A 23,891-nucleotide genomic window follows, 5' to 3' on the forward strand; every position below is an offset into this window, starting at 1 on the left:
TCTGGTCTGTCCTGTTCTGGTCTGTTCTGGTCTGTTCTGTTCTGGTGTGTTCTGTCCTGTTCTGGTCTGTTCTGGTGTGTTCTGTCCTGTTCTGGTCTGTTCTGTTCTGGTCTGTTCTGTCCTGTTCTGGTCTGTTCTGGTGTGTTCTGTCCTGTTCTGGTCTGTCCTGTTCTGTTCTGGTCTGTTCTGGTCTGTCCTGTTCTGGTCTGTCCTGTTCTGATCTGTTCTGTCCTGTTCTGGTCTGTCCTGTTCTGATCTGTTCTGTCCTGTTCTGGTCTGTCCTGTTCTGGTCTGTTCTGGTCTGTTCTGGTCTGTCCTGTTCTGGTCTGTTCTGGTCTGTTCTGTTCTGGTGTGTTCTGTCCTGTTCTGGTCTGTTCTGGTGTGTTCTGTCCTGTTCTGGTCTGTCCTGTTCTGTTCTGGTCTGTTCTGGTCTGTCCTGTTCTGGTCTGTCCTGGTCTGTTCTGTTCTGGTCTGTTCTGGTCTGTCCTGTTCTGGTCTGTCCTGGTCTGTTCTGTTCTGGTCTGTTCTGTTCTGTCCTGTTCTGGTCTGTCCTGTTCTGGTCTGTTCTGTTCTGGTCTGGTCTGTTCTGGTCTGGTCTGTCCTGTCCTGTTCTGGTCTGTCCTGTTCTGGTCTGTCCTGTTCTGGTCTGTTCTGTCCTGTTCTGGTCTGTTCTGGTCTGTCCTGTTCTGTTCTGGTCTGTCCTGTTCTGTTCTGGTCTGTCCTGTTCTGTTCTGGTCTGTCCTGTTCTGTTCTGGTCTGTTCTGGTCTGTCCTGTTCTGGTCTGTCCTGTTCTGGTCTGTTCTGGTCTGTCCTGTTCTGTCCTGTTCTGGTCTGTTCTGTTCTGTCCTGTTCTGGTCTGTTCTGTTCTGTCCTGTCCTGTTCTGTTCTGGTCTGTTCTGTTCTGGTGTGTTCTGTCCTGTTCTGGTCTGTCCTGTTCTGTTCTGGTCTGTCCTGTTCTGGTCTGTCCTGTTCTGTTCTGGTCTGTCCTGTTCTGTTCTGTTCTGGTCTGTCCTGTTCTGGTCTGTTCTGTCCTGTTCTGGTCTGTTCTGGTCTGTCCTGTTCTGGTGTGTTCTGTCCTGTTCTGGTCTGTCCTGTTCTGGTCTGTTCTGGTCTGTTCTGATCTGTTCTGTCCTGTTCTGGTCTGTCCTGTTCTGGTCTGTTCTGGTCTGTCCTGTTCTGGTCTGTTCTGGTCTGTCCTGTTCTGGTCTGTTCTGGTCTGTTCTGTTCTGGTGTGTTCTGTCCTGTTCTGGTCTGTTCTGTTCTGGTGTGTTCTGTCCTGTTCTGGTCTGTTCTGGTGTGTTCTGTCCTGTTCTGGTCTGTCCTGTTCTGTTCTGGTCTGTTCTGGTCTGTCCTGTTCTGGTCTGTCCTGTTCTGATCTGTTCTGTCCTGTTCTGGTCTGTCCTGTTCTGGTCTGTTCTGTTCTGGTGTGTTCTGTCCTGTTCTGGTCTGTTCTGGTGTGTTCTGTCCTGTTCTGGTCTGTCCTGTTCTGTTCTGGTCTGTTCTGGTCTGTCCTGTTCTGGTCTGTCCTGGTCTGTCCTGTTCTGTTCTGTCCTGTTCTGGTGTGTTCTGTCCTGTTCTGGTGTGTTCTGTCCTGTTCTGGTCTGTCCTGTTCTGGTCTGTTCTGGTCTGTCCTGTTCTGGTGTGTTCTGTCCTGTTCTGTTCTGGTATTTCCTGTTGTGTTCTGGTCTGTCCTGTGAGCTTATACCGCCATCTGCTGTTGACTATAATATACTACACTCTTCCCATCCCTCCAAAACTTGGGAGTAGGCATGAATGGGGCTTCCTCTCCTCATCTCCTTTCCTTCATGTGCATTCAGCACAGATCATTTAACAATTTGATCCATGAATAGCTATTTCTATTTGTAGTGGTCAAGGAATGACATGTCATCAGCAGTGGTGTAAAGTACTTGAGTAAAAATACTTTTAAGTACTACTTAATTAAGTAGTTTTTTTGTACTTTACTATTTTTGTATCTGTACTTTACTTTACTATTTATATTTATGGCAATTTTTACTTTTACTTCACTACATTCCTAAAGAAAATAATGTACTTTTTACTACATGTATTTTCCCTGACACCCAAACGTATTACATTTTGACAGGAAAATGGTACAATTATCAGGAGAACATCCCTGGTCCTCCCTACTGCCTCTGATCTGGCAGACTCACTAAACACAAATGCTTGGTTTGTAAATGATGTCTGAGTGTTGGAGTGTTGCCCCTTGCTATCCGTAAATAAATAAAAACAAGAAAATGGTGCCGTCTGGTTTGCTTAATATAAGGAAGTTGAAATGATTTATACTTTTTCTTTTGATACTATACATTTTAGCATTTCCATTTACTTTTACTTAAGTATATTTTAAAACAAATACTATTAGACTTTTACTCAAGTAGTATTTTACTGGGTGACTTTCACTTTTACTTGAGTATTTTTCTATTAAAAGGTATCTTTAATTTTACTCAAATATGACAATTGAGTTCTTTTTCCACCACTGGTAACGAGAGGGACATGAAAACCTTGAAGTTACAGCCGACATCATTTTTTTGTCTCTTAAACAATAGAGTGATAGCACAAATCTTTGGTAATATTCTTAGTTATTTGGTAACCATCAGGATAATAATATGTTATTCTAATACAGGATACTAATAATGTATTAACTATCTAATAAAAGGCATGTTGTACCAATTTGATTCATCAGTTGAAAATTACTGAAACAAAATCACAGACTGTGGCTTTAATGCGAGGCCATGACGTCAGAAGCAGTCTCCAAGGGATAACGGAGCAGAGCACAGGGGTACCCTACCTTGGAACGGACGAGTCAATACTGCTGCGTGGGATTCATCGCAGCATTGCAGATCAAGATTCTACATCTCCGTGATGAGACAATACACCACGGCCCGGGCCATGGCCATTCGGGGAGGCTCGTGCGTGGCCTGCTGCCATGTCTGCGTCTTCGCATTTACTGCATTTCTCATTGTGGCTGAGCGGACTGCGCGTAAGTATCACTGCCTAAACGCACACGCACACCCCTCCAGTGATGGAGATAGGCCTGTATTCTCTCACCACACCTAGGCTACAATCATAACAGTACAGTGTTAAACCAGGGAAGGTTGCATGACGGTTTCATTGATATTTCCCAAAGTATTTTAATTTTAATCTGCATTTTCAGATGCATTACAATCTTTATAGGTGCGTGCATTACTAGTGTCGATGTAGGTGTTATGGTGTTATGAACATGCAACATCAGCCGCGAACAACATTTCTGCTGTACCTAAAGTCATGCTCATAGAAAAGTGGCGCATTTCTGTCATATTCGAGCGCCTTTTTCTGTATGCCATAAATGGATAGGGGAATGGGCGGACCCTATTCTCCCCTACTGGTCGGGCTGCTCCGGCAGATGGTTAATATTACTGGGACAGGGAGAGAGAACGAGGGGGAGGGGGTGGAGAGGAAAGGGAGAGGCGGACATAGAGCACCGCATCGTTCAGTAAGTGGTTCTTTAGAGGCAGGAGGCGCGTGCATTTTGTAGCCTATTAGAGATAAGAGACAGCAGCAGCATCACCCAGGCCCAACCCTGTCCTCAGCCTATAGTCATGATAGAGGTCACACACACACACACACATACACACACACACACACACACATACACACACACAGATGTTGAAACTGCCCTCACTGTTCTACTGCTTATCACACTTGCCGTTTGGGAAAATACATTACACATTCGTTAGATAATTACATATTGATTACGTTTTAATTAGCCTTCTCTGTGTCTTGGGTGTTATGGACAATTTGGTACCAGGTGTGTCCTGTTTGGTACCAGGTGTGTCCAGTTTGGTACCCGGTGTGTCCTGTTTGGTACCCGGTGTGTCCTGTTTGGTACCAGGTGTGTCCAGTTTGGTACCAGGTGTGTCCTGTTTGGTACCCGGTGTGTCCTGTTTGGTACCAGGTGTGTCCAGTTTGGTACCCGGTGTGTCCTGTTTGGTACCCGGTGTGTCCAGTTTGGTACCAGGTGTGTCCTGTTTGGTACCATGTGTGTCCAGTTTGGTACCAGGTGTGTCCTGTTTGGTACCATGTGTGTCCAGTTTGGTACCAGGTGTGTCCAGTTTGGTACCAGGTGTGTCCTGTTTGGTACCCGGTGTGTCCTGTTTGGTACCCGGTGTGTCCTGTTTGGTACCAGGTGTGTCCTGTTTGGTACCAGGTGTGTCCAGTTTGGTACCAGGTGTGTCCAGTTTGGTACCCGGTGTGTCCTGTTTGGTACCCGGTGTGTCCTGTTTGGTACCAGGTGTGTCCTGTTTGGTACCAGGTGTGTCCAGTTTGGTACCAGGTGTGTCCTGTTTGGTACCAGGTGTGTCCTGTTTGGTACCAGGTGTGTCCTGTTTGGTACCAGGTGTGTCCTGTTTTGTACCAGGTGTGTCCAGTTTGGTACCAGGTGTGTCCTGTTTGGTACCAGGTGTGTCCAGTTTGGTACCCGGTGTGTCCTGTTTGGTACCAGGTGTGTCCAGTTTGGTACCAGGTGTGTCCTGTTTGGTACCCGGTGTGTCCTGTTTGGTACCAGGTGTGTCCAGTTTGGTACCAGGTGTGTCCTGTTTGGTACCAGGTGTGTCCAGTGTTTTATGTTGACCTAAGTACCAAACAGTGCCCATCATTGTCACATTATGTAAAGACCAGCTGCCATTACACTAGAAAATACAGTGTGTGTATGTGTGTGTAGATGTCCTGTATCATCTCTAATGATCTACCTGTGTGTGTGTCCACAGTGATCTACTGTTTTGTGTACTACCTGTGGGTGGGGCATAACTATTGCTATGCCCACTGGGCGGGGCTTACGGCCTTGTTCCTCCTCCCTGGGTGGGGTCCCCAGTTGCTCAGTTGGCTGTGGTACCAGGCGGATGGACGTATACGTAGCAAAGACCTCAAATGGACTCACATCCTGCACCTGGGCATCTTTAGAAGGTAACGTACCACTGTAGTACCCTCTTTGGCGTTAGAGGTCCGGGGTTTAGAGGTCAACGATGAAACGAGAACACTCTCTCTGACTCTGTGTTGTTGTGTTCCAGGTTATGGGAGACTATGACGTCCACTAGAGAGGATCAGTGTAGTGAGATAATGCAGCAGGCTGACGTTTCAGCTCTCCGCCTGTTGGAGGCGCTGGTGGTCACTCTGCCACAGACCGTCCTGCAGACCTACGTCCTCATCTGTACAGATGTAGGACTATCTTCACCAGGTACTACATGTGTCTCTGTGTGTTTGTGTTGTTTTTGTTTTAGGAGGTAGTTCAGCTTTAATATCGCAGATAGATTGTAGCTTCCATCAATATACAGTTGAAGTCGGAAGTTTACATACACTTAGGTTGGAGTCATTAAAACTAGTTTTTCAACCACTCCACAAATTTCTTGTTAACAAATTATAGTTTTGGCAAGTCGGTTAGGACATCTACTTTGTGCATGACACAAGTCATTTTCCCAACAATTGCTTACACACAGATTATTTCATTTATAATTCACTGTATCACAATTCCAGTGGGTCAGAAGTTTACATACACTAAGTTGACTGCGCCTTTAAACAGCTTAGAAAATTCCAGAAAATGATGTCATGGCTTTAGAAGAATAGGCTAATTGACATCATTTGAGTCAATTGGAGGTGTACCTGTGGATGTATTTCAAGGCCTACCTTCAAACTCAGTGCCTCTGCTTGATATCATGGGGAAATCAAAAGAAATCAGCCAAGACCTCAGAAAAAAAATTGTAGACCTCCACAAGTCTGGTTCATCCCTGGGAACAATTTCCAAATGCCTGAAGGTACCACGTTCATCTGTACAAACAATAGTACGCAAGTATAAACACCGTGGGACCACGCAGCCGTCATACCGCTCAGGAAGGAGACGCATTCTGTCTTCTTCCCAGAACATCAGCAAAAGACCTTGTGAAGATGCTGGAGGAAACAGGTACAAAAGTATTTACATCCACAGTAAAATGAGTCCTCTATCGACATAACCTGAAAGACCGCTCAACAAGGAAGAAGCCACTGCTCCAAAACCTCCATAAAAAAGCCAGACTACGGTTTTCAACTGCACATTGGGACAAAGATTGTACTTTTTGGAGAAATGTCCTCTGGTCCGATGAAACAAAAATATAACTTTTTGGCCATAATGGCCATCGTTATGTTTGGAGGAAAAAGGGAGAGGCTTGCAAGCCGAAGAACACCATCCCAACCATGAAGCACAGGGGTGGCATCATCATGTTGTGGGGGTGCTTTGCTGCAGGGAGGACTGGTGCACTTCACAAAATAGATGGCATCATGAGGACGGAAAACTATTTGAATATATTGAAGCAACATCTCAAGACGTCAGTTAGGAAGTCAAAGCTTGGTCGCAAATGCGTCTTCCAAATGGACAATGACCCCAAGCATACTTCCAAAGTTGTGGCAAAATGGCTTAAGGACAACAAAGTCAAAGTATTGGAATGGCCATTACAAAGTCCTGACCTTAATCCTATAGAAGATTTGTGGACAGAACTGAAAAAGCGTGTGCGAGCAAAGAGGCCTACAAACCTGACTCAGTTACACCAGCTCTGTCAGGAGAAATGGGCCAAAATTCACCCAACTTATTGTGGGAAGCTTGTGAAAGGCTACCCAAAATGTTTGACCCAAGTTAAAGAATTTAAAGGCAATGCTTCCAAATACTAATTGAGTGTATGTAAACTTCTGACCCACTGGGAATGTGATGAAAGAAATAAAAGCTTAAATAAATAATTCTCTCTACTATTATTCTGACATTTCACATTCTTTAAATGAAGTGGTGATTCTAACTGACCTAAAACAGGGAATTTTTACTAGGATTAAATGTCAGGAATTGTGAAAAACTGAGTTTAAATGTATTTGGCTAAGGTGTATGTGAACTTCCGACTTCAACTGTAAGTCCCCAGCTTCAGCAAGTTTTGCAATTCGTTGTGTCTGCGTCATTTCTAATCCCCCATATATTTTTTTCTAAATATAAATATACAGTGCCTTCGGAAAGTATTCAGACCCCTTGACTTTTTCCACATTTTGTTACGTTACAGCCTTATTCTAAAATTGATTAAATAAAACATTTTCCTCATCAATTTACACACAATACCCCATAATGACAAAGATAAAATTGTTTTTTAGAAATGTTTGCTAATTTATTAAAAGTAAAAACGGAAATATAACATTTACATAAGTATTCAGACCCTTTACTCAGTCTTCTTGGGAATGACGCTACAAGCTTGACACACCTGTATTTAGGGAGTTTCTCCCATTCTTCTCTGCAGATCCTCTCAAGCTCTGTCAGGTTGGATGGGGAGCATTGCTGCACAGCTATTTTCAGGTCTCTCCAGAGATATTCAATCAGGTTTAAGTTGCTGGGCCACTCAAGGACATTCAGAGACTAGTCCCGAAGCCACTCCTGCGTTGTCTTGGCTGTGTGCTTAGGGTTGTTGTCCTGTTGGAAGGTGAACCTTCGTCCCAGTCTGAGGCTCTGAGAGCTCTGGAGCAGGTTTTCATCAAGGATCTCTCTGTACTTTGCTCCGTTCATCTTTGCCTCGATCCTGACTAGTCTCCCAGTCCCTGCCACTGAAAAACATCCCAACAGCATGATTCTGCCACCACCATGCTTCGCCATAGGGATGGTGCCAGGTTTCCTCCAGACGTGACGCTTGGCATTCAGGCCAAAGAGTTCTATCTTGGATTCATCAGACCAGTGAATCTTGTTTCTCATGGTCTGAAAGTCTTTAGGTGCCGTTTGGCAAACTCCAAGTGGGCTGTGTCATGTGCCTTTTACTGAGGAGTTGCTTCTGTCTGGCCACTCTACCCGTAAAGGCCTGATTGGTGGAGTGCTGCAGAGATGGTTGTCCTTCTGGAAGGTTCTCCCTTCTCTAGAGAGGAACTCTAGAGCTCTGTCAGCGTGACCATCGGGTTCTTGGTCACCTCCCTGACCAAGGCTCTTCTCCCTGATTGCTCAGTTTGGCCGGGCGGCCAGCTCTAGGAAGAGTCTTGGTGGTTCCAAACTTCTTCCATTTAAGAATGATGGAGGCCACAGTGTTTTTGGGAATCTTCAATGCTGCAAAAAAAAATTGGTACCCTTCCCCAGATCTGTGCCTCGCCACACTCCTGTCAAGGCGCTCTACACACAAAACACCAGTCTCAACGTCAACAGTGAAGAGGTGACTCCAGGATGCTGGCCTTCTAGGCAGAGTTCCTCTGTCCAGTGTCTATTTTTTTGCCCATCTTAATCTTTTATTTTTATTGACCAGTCAGATACCCTACATTACTAATCCTATATGTATATACTGTACTCTATAACATCTACTGCATCTTGCCTATGCCGTTCGGCCATCACTCATTTATATATTTTTATGTGCATATTCGTATTCATTCCTTTACACTTGTGTGTATAAGGTAGTTGTTGTGAAATTGTTAGGTTAGATTACTCGTTGTTATTACTACATTGTCGGAACTAGAAGCACAAGCATTTCGCTACACTTCCATTAACATCTGCTGACCATGTGTATGTGACAAATACATTTGATTTGATTTGAGATATGGCTTTTTCTTTGCAATTCTGCCTGGAAGGCCAGCATCCCGGAGTCGCCTCTTCACTGTTTACATTGACTGGTGTTTTGCGGGTACTATTTAATGAAGCTGCCAGTTGAGGACTTGTGAGGTGTCTGTTTCTCAAACTAGACACTCTAATGCACTTGACCTCTTGCTCAGTTGTGCACCGGGGCCTCCTACTCCTCTTTCTATTCTGGTTAGAGCCAGTTTGCACTGTTCTGTGAAGGGAGTAGTACACAGCGTTGTACAAGATCTTCAGCTTCTTGGCAATTTCCCACATGGAATAGCCTTCATTTCTCAGAACAAGAATAGACTGACGAGTTTCAGAAGAAAGGTCTTTGTTTCTGGCCATTTTGAGCTTGTAATCGAACCCACAAATGCTGAAGCTCCAGATACTCAACTAGTCTAAAGATGGCCAGTTTTATTGCTTCTTTAATCAGAACAACAGTTTTCAGCTGTGCTAACATAATTGCAAAATGGTTTTATAATGTTCAATTAGCCTTTTAAAATGATAAACTTGGATTAGCTAACACAACGTGCCATTGTAACACAGGAGTGATGGTTGCTGATAATGGGCCTCTGTACGCCTATGTAGATATTCCATAAAAAATCTGCTATTTCCAGCTACAATAGTCATTTACAACATTAACAAAGTCTACACTGTATTTCTGATCAATTTGATGTTATTTTAATGGACAAAAAAATGTGTTTTTCTTTCAAAAACAAGGACATTTCTAAGTGACTCCAAACTTTTGAACGGTAGTGTATATTCTCAATATAACTTAGTTGTCTTTTGTTTGTTTTTAATCCTTTAGCTACCACCATCCCTCCCTCTCTGAATACCATCCTGTGTGTTTGATACAATCTCCTTACAGAATATTCATGTTCTCGTTCTCGTTCTCTCTCTCTCTCTCTCTCTCTCTCTCTCTCTCTCTCTCTCTCTCTCTCTCTCTCTCTCTCTCCAGTCTCGGTATGTTTTGTGGTGTGTCTGTTGTCCCTGGCCTGGGCCTTGGTGCTGTATGCCAGAGCCTGTTCCCTCATCAGACCTGGACATCTCCCCATGTCCCCTGCTGCTATCACCTGTAGACTGCTCTGGAGGGTAGGAGGGTTGCCTGGGCTGGGTGGGTTGGTCGTGCGGGCTGGGCTGGGCTAGGTGGACTGGGCGTCAGGGCTGGGTGTGTCGGCTGGGCTGGGTGTGTTGATTGGGCTGGGCTGGGTGTGTGGGCTGGGCTGGGCTGGGTGTGTCGGTTGGGCTGGGTGGGGTGGGTGTGTGGGCTGGGCTGGGTGTGTCGGTTGAGCTGTGTGTGTGGGCTGGGCTGGGTGTGTCGGTTGGGCTGGGTGGGGTGGGTGTGTGGGCTGGGCTGGGTGTGTCGGTTGAGCTGTGTGTGTGGGCTGGGCTGGGTGTGTCGGTTGGGCTGTGTGGGCTGGGTGTGTGGGCTGGGCTGGGTGTGTGGGCTGGGTGTGTCGGTTGGGCTGTGTGGGCTGGGTGTGTGGGCTGGGCTGGGTGTGTCGGTTGGGCTGGGTGTGTGGGCCGGGCTGGGTGTGTGGGCTGGGCTGGGTGTGTCGGTTGGGCTGGGTGTGTGTGTGGGCTGGGCTGGGTGTGTCGGTTGGGCTGTGTGGGCTAGGTGTGTGGGCTGGGTGTGTTGGCTGGGCTCGGTGTGTCGTTTGGGCTGGGCATGTGTGTGTGTGTTTGTGTGATAGTAACAGACTTATTGTATTGTGTTTAGGTCAGCATGTTGGGAGCACGTCTCGCCACCCTCGCGCTCTTCACACGCCTGTTCCGTCAGTGGGTCCTTGGAGTTATTGGTGAGTGTGTACAGTATATGTGTGTGAAAGTCTCTTTTATTGTGTGTGCGTGTGCTTGTGTGTGTGTGTGTGTGTGCTTGTGTGTGTGTGTGTGTGTGTGTGTGTGCTTGTGCGAGCGAGCGAGCGTGTGTGTGCGTGCGTGTGTGTGTGTGTGCTTGTGTGTGTGTGTGTGTGTGCTTGTGCGTGCGAGCGAGCGTGTGTGTGCGTGCGTGTGTGTGTGTGTGCTTGTGTGTGTGTGTGTGTGTGTGTGTGCTTGTGCGTGCGAGCGAGCGTGTGTGTGCGTGCGTGTGTGTGTGTGTGTGAGCATTCAGTGATGTTTGTCCTGCACCCATGTGTCTCAGGTCTTCACTGGTTGGGTGCTACGTTCTGGTTGGTGTCTCAGCAGAGTGACATCATCAAAACGCCGCTGCGCTGGCACCTGTTCAACCTGGTGCTGGGAGCTGTTCACATCTTCCTCTTCCTCAACGTCAAGGACGGAGCCTCCCGATGCCGCATGGCCGGATTCTACCTGGTGGGTCTCTCTCTCGCTGTGTGTGTGTGTGTGTGTGTGTGTGTGTGTGTGTGTGTGTGTGTGTGTGTGTGTGTGTGTGTGTGTGTGTGTGTGTGTGTGTGTGTGTGTGTGTGTGTAACTCTCTGCTCTCTCCTGCAGGCCATGTTTATCGAGAACGCTCTTCTTCTGCTGGCAGGTTCCGACTTTTTCAGTGCTGCATCATGGGATAGCATGGGTATCCCAACCGCTGTGTTCTGTAGTTTCCTCATTGGTGAGACACACACACACACACACACACACACACATACATACATACATACACACATACATACATACATACATACATACATACATATGTACACACACACACACACACACACACAAAATGAATTTCCATTCAAAATCCTATTTCCCCTAACCATAACCCTAAAGCTAACTCCTAACAACTAACCCCTTACTCTTACCATAACCCTAATTCTAAACCTAAACCTAATTCTAACCCTAAACCTAATTCTAATCCTAATTCTAACCCTAAACCTAATTCTAACCCTAATCCTAATTCTAACCCTAAATTTAACACCTAATCTTAAAATAGCCTTTGTCCTCATGGAGACATGGGGAATGTCCCCACGAGGGGGAATTTTCCTTGTTTTACTATCCTTGTGGGGACTTTGGGGGATTGTAGGTCCCCACAAGGATAGAAGAACCCACCCATACACACTCGCCTGTCTCCTCTGTGTTCCCCCAGGTGTGATAGCTCTAGTGCTGTACTACCGGTTCCTCCACCCCAAGGCCTTTGAGATCTTCCAGAGCATTCGTAACCATGGAATGGGCGGTGCTTGTGCAGACCGGGGCTCTTCTCTCTCATTGGATGAAAAGAACCATCGACACGGTCAACTTGTTGGGGGTGGTACTTTGTTGGACCTCCCTAGCCAATGGCAGGGCTGGAAGCACCACCACTGGCTGCTTATTCGCCTAGCCCTGAAGACGGGGGATGTGGCTAGAATAAGCCACGCTTATGGCGAAGGGGGATTGGCCGGGCTGCTGGGACTACGGGAAATGGCTCTGCCAAGGTCCCCGGACATTCCGCAACCTTCTCCCATCGTTCCACAACCTACTCCCAACGTTCCACAACCTACTCCCAACGTTCAACAACCTTCTCTCAACCTTCCCCAGGTCAAAGAGGTGGAGGAGGTGAGATGAGCACCCAATTGAATGTCTTCCCCGTTTCCCTGAAGTGTACACTTCACATGTTGTTGTTTTTGGCAAGCTGCTGTGCCATGTTTGGAGGACCAGAACTCCTATATTTTTCAATTAAATCTTCACTCTGAATGTTGTCTGTGGTTGAATGTTGTCTGTGGTTGAATGTTCTATGTGGTTGAATGTTCTATGTGGTTGAATGTTGTCTGTGGTTGAATGTTGTCTGTGGTTGAATGTCGTCTGTGGTTGAATGTTCTATGTGGTTGAATGTTCTATGTGGTTGAATGTTGTCTGTGGTTGAATGTTGTCTGTGGTTGAATGTTGTCTGTGGTTGAATGTTGTCTGTGGTTGAATGTTGTCTGTGGTTGCTTGTTGTCTGTGGTTGAATGTTCTCTGTGGTTGAATGTTGTCTGTGGTTGAATGTTCTATGTGGTTGAATGTTGTCTGTGGTTGAATGTTGTCTGTGGTTGAATGTTCTATGTGGTTGAATGTTCTATGTGGTTGAATGTTGTCTGTGGTTGAATGTTCTATGTGGTTGAATGTTGTCTGTGGTTGAATGTTGTCTGTGGTTGAATGTTGTCTGTGGTTGAATGTTGTCTGTGGTTGAATGTTGTCTGTGGTTGAATGTTGTCTGTGGTTCAATGTTGTCTGTGGTTGAATGTTCTATGTGGTTGAATGTTCTATGTGGTTGAATGTTGTCTGTGGTTGAATGTTGTCTGTGGTTGAATGTTGTCTGTGGTTGCATGTTGTCTGTGGTTGAATGTTGTCTGTGGTTGAATGTTCTATGTGGTTGAATGTAGTCTGTCTTAAAACAGAGCACTTCTGGGAGCAGGCGTCAAGTTGAGGCTTGATTTACTGTTCTCTACTATTGTTGGATCTTATCCTCTATGTTTGACTCCTGGGACCCGTTAGCTTTCTCCTTGATGTGGAACCTTTCACAATAATGTCTGTCTTCCTTCCCCTCAGGTGATAAAGGCGGCCCCAGCAAGAGACATCATCAGTGAGGTGAGACAGGCGGTGAGACATGAGGTGAGACCGGTGCTGTCCTCTCCCTCTCCCATCCAGGAGGTCAAGCTGCCACTGGTGGAGGTCCTAGTTGAGGTCAGAGCCTGCCACCACTCTGAGCCTGCCACCCAGCAGGATGACTCCAGCCCCCCTCCCTCCGACGATCGAGACGACGAAGACTTCCAGAGCGCCGCCTATGGATCCCCCACACCCTCGTCCCCCAGGCACCCAGACTACCGACACATCGACAGCAACGTGGTCACCTCCAGCACCCAAGGGTCACCTTCTGTGGGGTCACTGGATGTCAGACGTGGTTCGTCTCCAGAGAAAAGGTCACCGTCCCTGCTGATGGGCATGGGAAGCCCCCAGCGGAACTTCAAACCTGCGGAGTCCGGCACCACCTTGTATTTCAGCACTGACGCAGTCTCCCCGTCCAGCGGTAGCTACCTGGGCTGGGGCTCTGAGCTGTCACCCATCTCCAGCTACCGGAGCCCCTACCGCATCAGGGAGCCCCTCTTCACCTCTACACCCAGACAGGAGCCTCGTGCTGGGCCAGAGGAACCAGGCCCTGGCCCCTCTACTACCACCACCACCGCCATTACCACCCATGCTAGAAAACAACTGGTCCAGTTTGTAGACCATAGAGATAAATTGATCTAGAGGGGCCAATGGGTGGAGCGAAATGATTAGACCTGGTCAAATACTCTCAAATACACGTTGCCGTGTGTTTGATTTAGCTCGACCGATGTGCAGCTGGGTGGCGGAGTTTACACTTTTGGGATTATTTCATTAGTTCCATTGTACCACTGTTCCATTCCAAGCTAAATCAAGCGAGCGTAAAGTATTTGAAAGTATTTTACATTTAAACAATAAGGCCCGAAGGGGTGTGGTATATGGCCAATATACCACGGCTAAGGGCTGTTCTTAGCACAACGCAAAGCGGAGTTCCTGGATACAGCCCTTAGCCGTGGTGTATTGGCCATATACCACAAATCCCCAGAGGTGCCTTATTGCCATTACAAACTGGTTACCAACATAATTAGGGCAGTAAAAATAAGTGTTTTGTCATACCAGTGGTATACGGTCTGATATACCACGTCTGTCAGCCAATCAGCAATCAGGGCTCGAACCACCCAGTTTATCATATTGTATTTGACCCAGATGTAGAGATTATATAGAAAACAATATAAAGAGAGTATTGTAGAAGATACATGACATTAGCCTGGGTGTCAGGCTGGTTCTGCTTTCAACAGTGCTATTACAACTTTGTTATCATGCGAGACAACTGCTTTATTACTAGCCAAGGGCTTGTTGACGAATTCAGAACCAGCCTGGCCCCCAGGCTAGCCAGATGTGTTTCACACTAAATAACTATAGCATGTCTTGAGAATCCAGTATTATCAGCCAGTATGAGGTTGTGAATCCACATGTAACTGTCACACACAGACACACTAAGATAAAAGATTGGACTGGAAGTAGTCTTTAATGAAGTAACAGTGGGGTATCCTTTTCTCTTAGGCCCTGATTCAATCACAGATCAAATCAATTGCATTGTGACTTTATTCAGAATGTTTACGCTGTATTCTAATGACATATGAAGCTTCATGTCCACATTCAATGATAATGTCTGTGGAAATAATAACTTGTAAGGGTGTGTCGGTTTTAACACGGTTTACACCTCTGATAGTGTCAGCATTCTGAGTGAACCCTCAGTGTGGTTTACCTTGATATGTGATTGATTGAATCAGGGCCGTCATAAAGCGTTATGATATTAAATTGTGATTATTAAGGTTTTACAGAGAAGAGAGTTTATATATTTGTCTTTTTTTCTTGTATATATCTGATATCATTTGAGACAGTTTGCACTTCTGCGCAAATATGATTTATTGTGATATGAGTGATTAACTGAAGGCGAGCTATTGGTTAAGCAAGAGAGGCTCAGATCACATGTTAAGGTTTAGTATACTTTTATAGGCTTACTGTATATACAGTATTTATTATTTGATCCAAATGTGATATTTAATCTGAAGGTACCCTAGCAATATAAGGTAATATAATTTAATCATTTTTATTATGTGAAATTTAAACGAATATTCATACTCTTATTTACGATTAGTTTACAGCTAGTCCCGACATGTCAAGCAGACAATTCAGTCTGCTAGGTACTAGCATTACAATATACAGTATATATGAGATTATTCAATTGTGTTCAATTCTTTTCGGTCAGTATAAGTACTGTTTCCAAGTGTTGAATTCATTTTATATGGTAAAGATCTTTATGAACCATTTGTAGGGAGGAATGACTTCTACTTCCTGTGAGACAGGAAGAAGATCCAACTAATCTGATCTATTGAAGTGGCACCTGAGCAGACTGTATCTATCAGTGTGGACGTGCCTGAAACAAGCTGCTAGTAATGTTGATGAGCTTCCAGATCCTTTAACCCTACAGCCGGGTCCCATTTCTTTCCCTAGCCCCTTCCCTTAGTCCCTAAGGGCTTAGTTCATAGAAGGGTCTAGGGAGAGAAAGAGTGGCAGGCCTTTCTAGGGGGTAAAGGTCACGTGCTGCTATTGATGTTTGGAGGTCAGTGTTATCAGATTTTTTTATTTTTTTTTTACAGTTTATTTTGTTTGATTGTATTTTATAGTGAGTTCATAACTAACCTTGTCCACAGGCTCAAGAGAGAGAGCTGGCTGGGACCAGATTAGTTCTGAACTATTGTTTTACGCTGTTGCTATAAAGGGAATGTGTTTAGCTAGATGGAGCTGAGGAAACGGTACCATTGCACGTCCATCCTTATTTTTATACAGCCTGACACAGTGTACAGTAACTAATGATAGATGTGAATAAAGAAGGCACTCAACACACATTGCATTAACTAGCTTTTAGAATGTATGTCTGTGCAAAGTTAATATGGTAGCTAATATAACCTACTAATGTCAGTATGGACTTTATAATGCATCTTAGTGCACTAACAGGCATTTAGAATGCTATCTCAAAGCCTTGGCTTGATAATCAAACGGATCAATTGATGATAAGCGCTTGCCTTGTAGAAACGACAGCATCAGCTGCGATGGCTCTCGGGTCTCATTGCCTTACCTGTATGTAATGTCCATCACAATGAATGTAATGGAGGGCTTCTATTTTCAGTTTCTTGCTTTGTATTCTTAGAATTTTTATTTCGGTTACATTTACTGCATGTAATGTGTACGGTAGTGTGATTAATTGTGTTTCGACTAGGTTTTATATCTGTACTTGACAATATGCATTAACAAAATATTTTTTATTTTATTATGATTGTTACATCGGGTAAATGTGATGCATCTGATTTTGGCCATCATTTATTCTAATAATACTAGCGGTGGTTAATAACTGTTTTAGTACACCTGAATAAACACTATCATTACCACTATGAAGAGTGCTGTTACTATTGTTCTAATCTAATCAGTAAAGAAATGAAAGAGACCATCTTGATTTTTACCTCCCCAGGGTAAATGCCTAGGCTTTAGCTCAGTAGGCTAACATAGTTTTGTGCTATGAAGATGACACCGGTTTAAACCCAGTCAGTCACACATTTTATTCTGTTACTTCAGCTGTATACAGAACAGAAAGAAGACGGATCATTCTTCGTTAGTTACAATAGCTCCGATTTGGTCGATGGTTTTTGATAAACGCATGCGTCATCGTGTCCTCGGCTGCTTTATATGATGACCTCGCTTGTTTTGCAGTCACGAGTTGTTCTTGAAATGCGTTTTTTTTGGGCTGATGATCCTTGAAACGTGTAATCGCCTAATGTGTGTTAGCAAATGCAAATTCTATAGGCCTACACTTCTCCTTCACATGCATCAAGGGGCCTGTTCAGGACAGTGTGTCATGTAAGCTTAGGTAGAATTTCAGTTTGAAATTGTGCACATTTTATCTCACCTGAATAAACCCCCCTACAATCAACATTGTTGTTATAGTAAATTAGTTACATAATATGCGTACTGTGTCTATTAACTAGACATAAAACCATTCAGCAAGTCTTCTAATGAAATCTGCAACCATCAGGGAGGGCCATGACCAAAGCAACAGGCGCATGACAAGTCACGTGATTCTCCTCTGATTTAAAGGTCAGAACCGAACGGTATCAGTAAACACTTTTCCAGGTGATTTAGGAGAAGTGGACGTGTACAAGTGTGCTGTAACTGGTCTTAGGCACGTCTGACAAGCAGATAACCGGTAATGTGACGTTATTATATTGAACTCAATTTCAGTTCGCTTAGAAACATGATGTATTTGAGGAACTCCGTATCAGTTTTAGCTAGCTTTCTGGGTGGCTAGCTAACTACCCGTACAGTACAAAGACCAATTTATAGCTAAAAAAAAAATTATTTGCTAAACGAGATACGTTAAAGTTACTTATGTCCTGATTAAGAATGTGGTTGTGACGAGCAGATAAAATGGCTTAAATGATCTAACGTTACTAGTTAACGTTAGTTTGAAATGCAGCAGGTTAGTTCGGGCGGTGTTTGTTTTGTGGCCTACTTTTAAATGGGCAGTTAACGTTATATCTTAACGCTTTTCTTGTGTCAACTGTTTTCGACACAAGCGTGTGCATGTTATGAAGTGAAGTCAGATTTTCATACAATATGCAATGACTAACGTGACCTTAACTCAGACATTTCTCAAAGGCATCTTATGTTGAAAGGGCTCTGAAAAGTGCCCGACTTTATGCAAACATGCCTGGACTGGTGTGTAACTGAAATCCTGATTTCACTTTAAACCAGTCTGAAATCTGGATAATAAATTGAAAGCCAGACACACACTTAGCGACAAGAGGAACATTGAGATACAATTACTATCGGAAGACATGTGATCTGAAAGAGACCTGGGACACCCCTATTTCACGCGTGGCCAGTGTACAGGCACGTTTCCATGTCTAGTACTAGCCGAATGCTGCGTTCAGACGAGGGACGCAAAAACGGTCATACCTGTCGACATAGGACAAGAAAGCAAGAGGGTGACCGCAAAAGCAAGCAGGCACAACGGTATGCTTTTACATTGTGACTTCAGTGTAAATCAACATCCGGTAGAAAACAACGTTACTGCAGACGACAAAAATTGAAATAGTTTAACTTTGGCGGCAAGCCCCGTCAACCATGGCGGCTAACCGCATTCACCAACTTTGACATCCGATTTGCTGTCTGTTTTCAATCTCATATCACGTAAACACGGCATAATACCCAATTCAACCAATGTCTTGATGGTGGTTATATATTATAAACTGGGTGGTTCGAGCCCTGAATGCTAATTGGCTGACAGCTGTGGTATATAACAAAACATTTATTTTCACTGCTCTAATTATGTTGCTAACCAAATAAGGTACCTCGGGTTTGATGTATGGCCAATATACCACGGCTAAGGGCTGTGTTTAGGCACTCCGCAATGCGTCCTTTAGAACAGCACTTATCTGTGCTATTATTGGCCATATACCACACCCCCTTGTGCCTTATTGCTTTATTAGACAATGGGTGGGTATAATGCTGATTGTTTAAAAGAGCATTCAAGCGTGTGTCTATTCCACAAGTTACCACAGATATTTCAACATCACAGATTCCATCTATTTACTCTGTCCCATCAGCCCATCTCCACTATAAAAAGCATCTAGACATCTAACATTCTTTTAGTCAAATTTATTTTTCAACAGTGGCGATTTGTGTAAACCTTGCGGTCTGTCATTTGCAACATTTTTCAATATTCAAATTCGATCTCCAGCTGTCCCATAGTAATGAACGTAGGTGTTGGGATGAGACAGGAAGGCAGCTTTTCTCAACCAGTTCGAAATCATGAATCAGCTGGTATTTTTATGGATGTATACAAAAAAATTAATGTATAAAAGGTCAAACGAAATGCAGATAGTTTGTAGTCTTACCGGTTTCAGTTTGAAGTTATTGTTCGCTGTGTTGGCTAGCTCCTCTGAATAAGTGTCATGATGCGGGAGCACATTTTTTGTGCCAGGTGAAATCGTGCCTCTAACTCATTGTTATGGATGTTACAAATAAATGTCACTAGAGAAGAGCTTAAACAAAATGTGACTACTTTGCTCTTATTCTGTTAAGTTAGCTGTAGTTGGCTGGCTAGCATGCAAGGAATAAGAATGTTGCCAGCCAGTATGGCAATGGAATGTTCAGAATGAATGACTGCGTCGCGACCATAGATGCTGAACAAAGACTGAACGACTGGGTCGTTTCTCTGGCAACCGTACTGATAGAACGACCAGCCGGCTTGGTTAGCAACCACAGATTTGTGTCAGGGACTATGTTGTGAAAGGATGAAATGGTATGAATAAGTTCATCAAAATAATGGTAATGATATGTCAATTATTTTAATGTTAACCTGTTGTTTAATGTTAAGCCAGTGTTTGGATGATGTATTGGCATGGTTTGCCTGACTTCGACTCTGGCTTAACACTTGTGCTAATATCTTAAACACCGGTTTCTCGGGCACTATCATTTAAGGGTAGCTCAATCAGCAGTGTTGTGCTTAGCTGGATAAATCCTATACACAAAGGTCCTAGACTGTTACATGGGGGTGCTGGAGACTAAACATTTGTCCTTGTCATGAGGTTAGTCATTCATTTTATATCCGAACAATAAAGGTCCCTTCAGAGAAATGTTTAACTTCCCCCTGTGGGTTTGAGAACCTGCTCTTCCACTGCAGCAGACAGTTGAGCTGACATGATCTCTCCTCTCCCACTTTACGGTTAGGCTACGTAAGTCGCAGGCTATGAGAGTTCAATAACAGTTACATATCGGCCTGTCTGGCATGCTAATCTGTTGCTCAGTTATTTGTTGCTGTCATATTGTTAACCTGTTCAGGTAGTACCTACCAGTTTCACTCCCATTCAAAACGTTCTTCTCCCTACTGAACAACACAGCCCTATTTATCGCTTATCCTTGACCCACTAATGGAAGGTAAGGTACTGCTTTAGAATTGCCAGTGAGACTGCTTGTTGCTCCAGGTAGTCTGTCAGACAAGGGGGTAAAACAATGTCTTATGTATTAATACTCTTTAACGTTCATCAAGTCTATAAATGACCTCTGAATGTCTTGGTGTTCCCCTACCATAATGACTAGTGATGCTGTGCTTTAGAGAAGTGATCCCTACTGGCCCTGCGTAGAGGCAGTCCTCTTTTAGGGAAGTGGGGCTTGGTTGTCTTTGAGTCGAAAGGAGTCAGTCATGTGTTCTGATGCTTTCTATGTAAAGCTACTTGCTGCTGACTCATTCAGTCATGTGATTTCACCATTGTGCAGCCCATTTTTGGGAATTGTGATGTGACCACACACCACATGTCGTAACGTGTGTTTAGGCCTGATGTGCATTCCTGTTTTGTCAGGTTCCTGGTTAAAGTAGCCATGGAATATATTTTTCTGATCTGAACCAGTTAGGGCTGTGTCATGGTGGCCAACAAGTTATTCTATACCAAGAATGACTTGGCAGTATCTGAGACCGACACATCCTTCAGTCTGCACTGGTATTGATCTGTGGGCCTGAGCCAAATCCATTAGCCCTTCTATGCCTGACGCTGTATTCAAGCAAGGCTCTCTGAAGTGCTGTACTCAAGGAAGTTACACTGAAGTGCTCTCCTCTCTGCCCTCTTAATGGAGGGGTGCTGAAGTGTTTGTGTCCCTGCATGACTGCATGTCTCTTCACCCCCTGGGGCCAGTTTGGTAGGTCTATATGTGGCTTTGTTTTGACCTAAAACAAAGCTAATTTGGGAAGGGGGGGGTTCTTAACCTCAAACTGGGCAAGCAACTGCAAATGTCCTAAACTACACTACCTTACCCTTTAGTGTTTGAACTCATGTTCCCATGATGCTGTGTCCCTACAGGAAGTGATGTGGCGTGTGATATTTTTGGCGCTGGTGTCTGGGCTGTCAATCAGCTGGGCCCGGCCCCGCCTACCTCCACTCTCCCACCAGATGGTGGACTACATCAACAAGGTCAACACTACATGGAAGGCTGGTCACAACTTCCATAATGTGGACTACAGCTACGTTAAGAGACTGTGTGGAACCCTGCTTAAAGGACCCAAACTGCCCGCCATGTGAGTGAGACTGAGTTGTTATGGAGGGGATGTTTGTGTGCTGTATCCAGAAAGTGTTCAAGCAGGAAGTGAACTAATCTTTTAATGTCATAACTCCTCCTTAGCTGCTTTACAGATTGACTTTACCAAGAACACTACACAGTAACAGAACATTCAGTCGGTCTCCTGTTACTTGCTCTCGTTTTCTCTCTGTGTCGCTCAGTCTCTTTAGGGTAGGTTGTAGGGTTAATGGCTGTCTTGTTCTCGCCTCTGTAGGGTGCAGTATGCAGGGGATGTGGAGCTGCCTGACACCTTTGACCCCAGACAGCAGTGGCCCAACTGTCCCACTCTGAAGGAGATCCGGGACCAGGGCTCCTGTGGCAGCTGCTGGGTAAGAACAGACGGAGTCACGCTGGAGGATACTCCTGTGACTGAAGCATGGCGTTGAGTGTGTTTGACGTGCTTGTTCCTCTGCAGGCGTTTGGTGCCGCGGAGGCCATCTCAGACCGTGTGTGTATCCATAGCAACGCCAAGGTCAGCGTGGAGATCTCCTCTGAAGACCTGCTCAGCTGCTGTGACAGCTGTGGCATGGGGTACGTGTTTCCTCATTCACCTGCTCTGTGACATGGCTGCATGTAAGGCATCGGCGGTTGTTAGCATTGCTTACTGTGTGTGTTCCTAGTTGTAATGGTGGTTATCCCTCTGCTGCGTGGGACTTCTGGACTACAGAGGGGCTGGTCACTGGAGGACTCTACGACTCTCACGTTGGTATGTAGGGTCAGGGATCTCCTGTCAGACCCTACTCTCTCTCCCTGTTTCTATCTCTCCTGTCAGACCCTTCTCTCTCCCTCCCTGTATGTAACTCTCCCTCTTTCTCTGGTCTCTCCTGTCAGGTTGCAGGCCCTACTCCATCCCTCCCTGTGAGCACCATGTTAACGGCACACGAACCCCCTGTACAGGAGAGGAGGGTGACACCCCACAATGTTCCAACCAGTGTGAGACTGGATACACACCTGGCTACAAGCAGGACAAACACTTTGGTAAGTAAACACATTCACACACAATGTGGATGTATTCTTTTTAAGTGGACGTACACACTAAGCCCTCTCTCCTGTACCCTAGGTAAGAACTCGTACACTTTGCCCTCTGAAGAGCAGCAGATCATGACTGAGCTCCTGAAGAATGGACCTGTGGAAGGAGCCTTCACTGTCTACGAAGACTTCCTGCTCTACAAGTCTGGTGAGGACAGGCCTTTTCTCTTTTCTGTATAGTGTAGCTTTTACTGCTCTAGGAATGTAGTTTGGATAATGTTATTTACTATTATGTATAGATTTCTACCTTAAATGTTTCCACTCTTTATGCATTGAACACTGGAAGAATGACCATTTAGTTACAATAGTGAATTATGCATGTTTGTGTCAATTAATCCCATAAAGGATGGGTTGGCAATTTGACACAATTGTCATTTAAATGTGTGAATGAATGTTTTTCTGACACCCCAACTTTCTCTCGGGTCTAGGTGTGTACCAGCATGTCTCTGGCAGTGCAGTAGGAGGTCATGCCATTAAGGTCCTTGGCTGGGGAGAGGAGGGGGGAACTCCTTACTGGCTGGCTGCTAACTCCTGGAACACTGACTGGGGAGAGAATGGTGAGACACTTATCCAAATTCTCTAACAACTCTGGACAAACTATTGGTGAATTTTTCTAAAGGAAGATTGTGCTTCTTGGCTACTCCAACACAATGTGTTTCTCTGTCCTGTCTCCCAGGTTTCTTTAAGATCCTGAGAGGTAAGGACCACTGTGGCATCGAGTCTGAGATGGTGGCTGGTGTCCCTTTGTAACCATGACAACAGTAACCAGGAAGTGATTTCAGACTGCTGCAGATGCACCAGTCCTCCTCTCCACTAGAGGGAAACCATCGTCTTTCTGCCTGCCTTTCTGGCCTTTACACTGGTTCTAATTCCCAGTCAACCCCTAACCCCACTAGGCACCTCTTTAGTTCCAAAATAATCGGTTTAGAAAATGCTACCCTGTCTGAGGGAAAGGCCATGAGCTACTACCATGTTGCTTATACCTGTCCTACTACTGTATAGCTCATACCTGTTCCTGATTCCTCATCAGATCTGAGAATTGTGTACGAAGTGCCTAGGGGTTGACTTGGAACTGGGCATGGCTTTGTCTTTAGTTAAATGTGTTCTTCCTGGTGTCTCAATCTGTAGCGGCTTCTTCCCCTCATATCCACTGTCAGCTCCACTGATCTGTAAATGCAGGATAGGTGAAAGGTACCTGTCCATTTGCATCTGTGCAGATTGAGAGGAAGCTACGGTATACTATTGAGACCCCCCCCCCCCCCATAGTGAGTGACTCAAGAGGTCCATCTTGCTTCCTGTCTGATTGGTCACAAGCTGTGCTAAAAGTCCTCTCTCCCTGTAGTTGTTCACAATAATCACATCAATTTAAAAATGTTCATGTATGACGCTTTAAACTTAATTTTTTATTTAATGTGATCACTGATAACATTGTGCACATTTTGTTTTTAAATTGGATTTTAAGGGAAGCGTGAGTGGTTGTGTACTGATGGGATTGTTTTATTTGAATGCTGTGTCTTTAATGATTCTCTCTGTTCTGATCAAGTGTTCTGGAATGATTGTATTGAGTTGCATTAAATGAAAGTCAACCAATATGTTGAACTTGGTCTCTGAATTGTCCTGGCCTTGTTTTGGAGTGTCTTGAACTCCTGTTCTCCCTGCC

General features: G+C 44.8%; 2 protein-coding genes across 2 annotated transcripts; both read left to right on the top strand.

The window, feature by feature from the left end:
* The first annotated feature begins 2,773 nt into the window (after positions 1-2,773).
* Positions 2,774-14,014, top strand: LOC120023670 (XK-related protein 5-like). Its single transcript, XM_038967722.1, has 9 exons — positions 2,774-2,995; positions 4,761-4,956; positions 5,061-5,227; positions 9,540-9,673; positions 10,302-10,380; positions 10,722-10,891; positions 11,030-11,141; positions 11,619-12,064; positions 13,037-14,014. The coding sequence occupies exons 1-9, from the start codon at positions 2,878-2,880 to the stop codon at positions 13,733-13,735; spliced, it is 2,121 nt and encodes a 706-aa protein (XP_038823650.1). The 5' UTR covers positions 2,774-2,877; the 3' UTR covers positions 13,736-14,014.
* Positions 14,015-17,168: 3,154 nt separating this feature from the next.
* On the top strand, positions 17,169-23,837 carry LOC120023623 (cathepsin B-like). The gene is made up of 9 exons (XM_038967667.1): positions 17,169-17,294; positions 20,947-21,161; positions 21,417-21,531; positions 21,618-21,733; positions 21,823-21,908; positions 22,034-22,180; positions 22,263-22,379; positions 22,660-22,788; positions 22,908-23,837. Exons 2-9 carry the CDS (start codon positions 20,953-20,955, stop codon positions 22,979-22,981), a joined length of 993 nt encoding a protein of 330 aa, XP_038823595.1. The 5' UTR covers positions 17,169-17,294; positions 20,947-20,952; the 3' UTR covers positions 22,982-23,837.
* Positions 23,838-23,891: the final 54 nt, after the last annotated feature.

The sequence above is a fragment of the Salvelinus namaycush genome, chromosome 28 (genome assembly GCF_016432855.1).
Source record: "Salvelinus namaycush isolate Seneca chromosome 28, SaNama_1.0, whole genome shotgun sequence".
NCBI lineage: Eukaryota > Metazoa > Chordata > Actinopteri > Salmoniformes > Salmonidae > Salvelinus > Salvelinus namaycush.

Excerpts from the sequence above, each read along its gene's own strand:
- LOC120023623 (XM_038967667.1), top strand. The coding sequence starts at position 20,953 with ATGTGGCGTGTGATATTTTTGGCGCTGGTGTCTGGGCTGTCAATCAGC. Across the intron at positions 21,532-21,617 it reads GCTCCTGTGGCAGCTGCTGG|GCGTTTGGTGCCGCGGAGGC; the intron begins GTAAGAACAGAC and ends GTTCCTCTGCAG. Across the intron at positions 22,181-22,262 it reads CAAGCAGGACAAACACTTTG|GTAAGAACTCGTACACTTTG; the intron begins GTAAGTAAACAC and ends CCTGTACCCTAG.
- LOC120023670 (XM_038967722.1), top strand. The coding sequence starts at position 2,878 with ATGAGACAATACACCACGGCCCGGGCCATGGCCATTCGGGGAGGCTCG. Across the intron at positions 2,996-4,760 it reads TGTGGCTGAGCGGACTGCGC|TGATCTACTGTTTTGTGTAC; the intron begins GTAAGTATCACT and ends GTGTGTCCACAG. Across the intron at positions 10,892-11,029 it reads GCATGGCCGGATTCTACCTG|GCCATGTTTATCGAGAACGC; the intron begins GTGGGTCTCTCT and ends TCTCTCCTGCAG.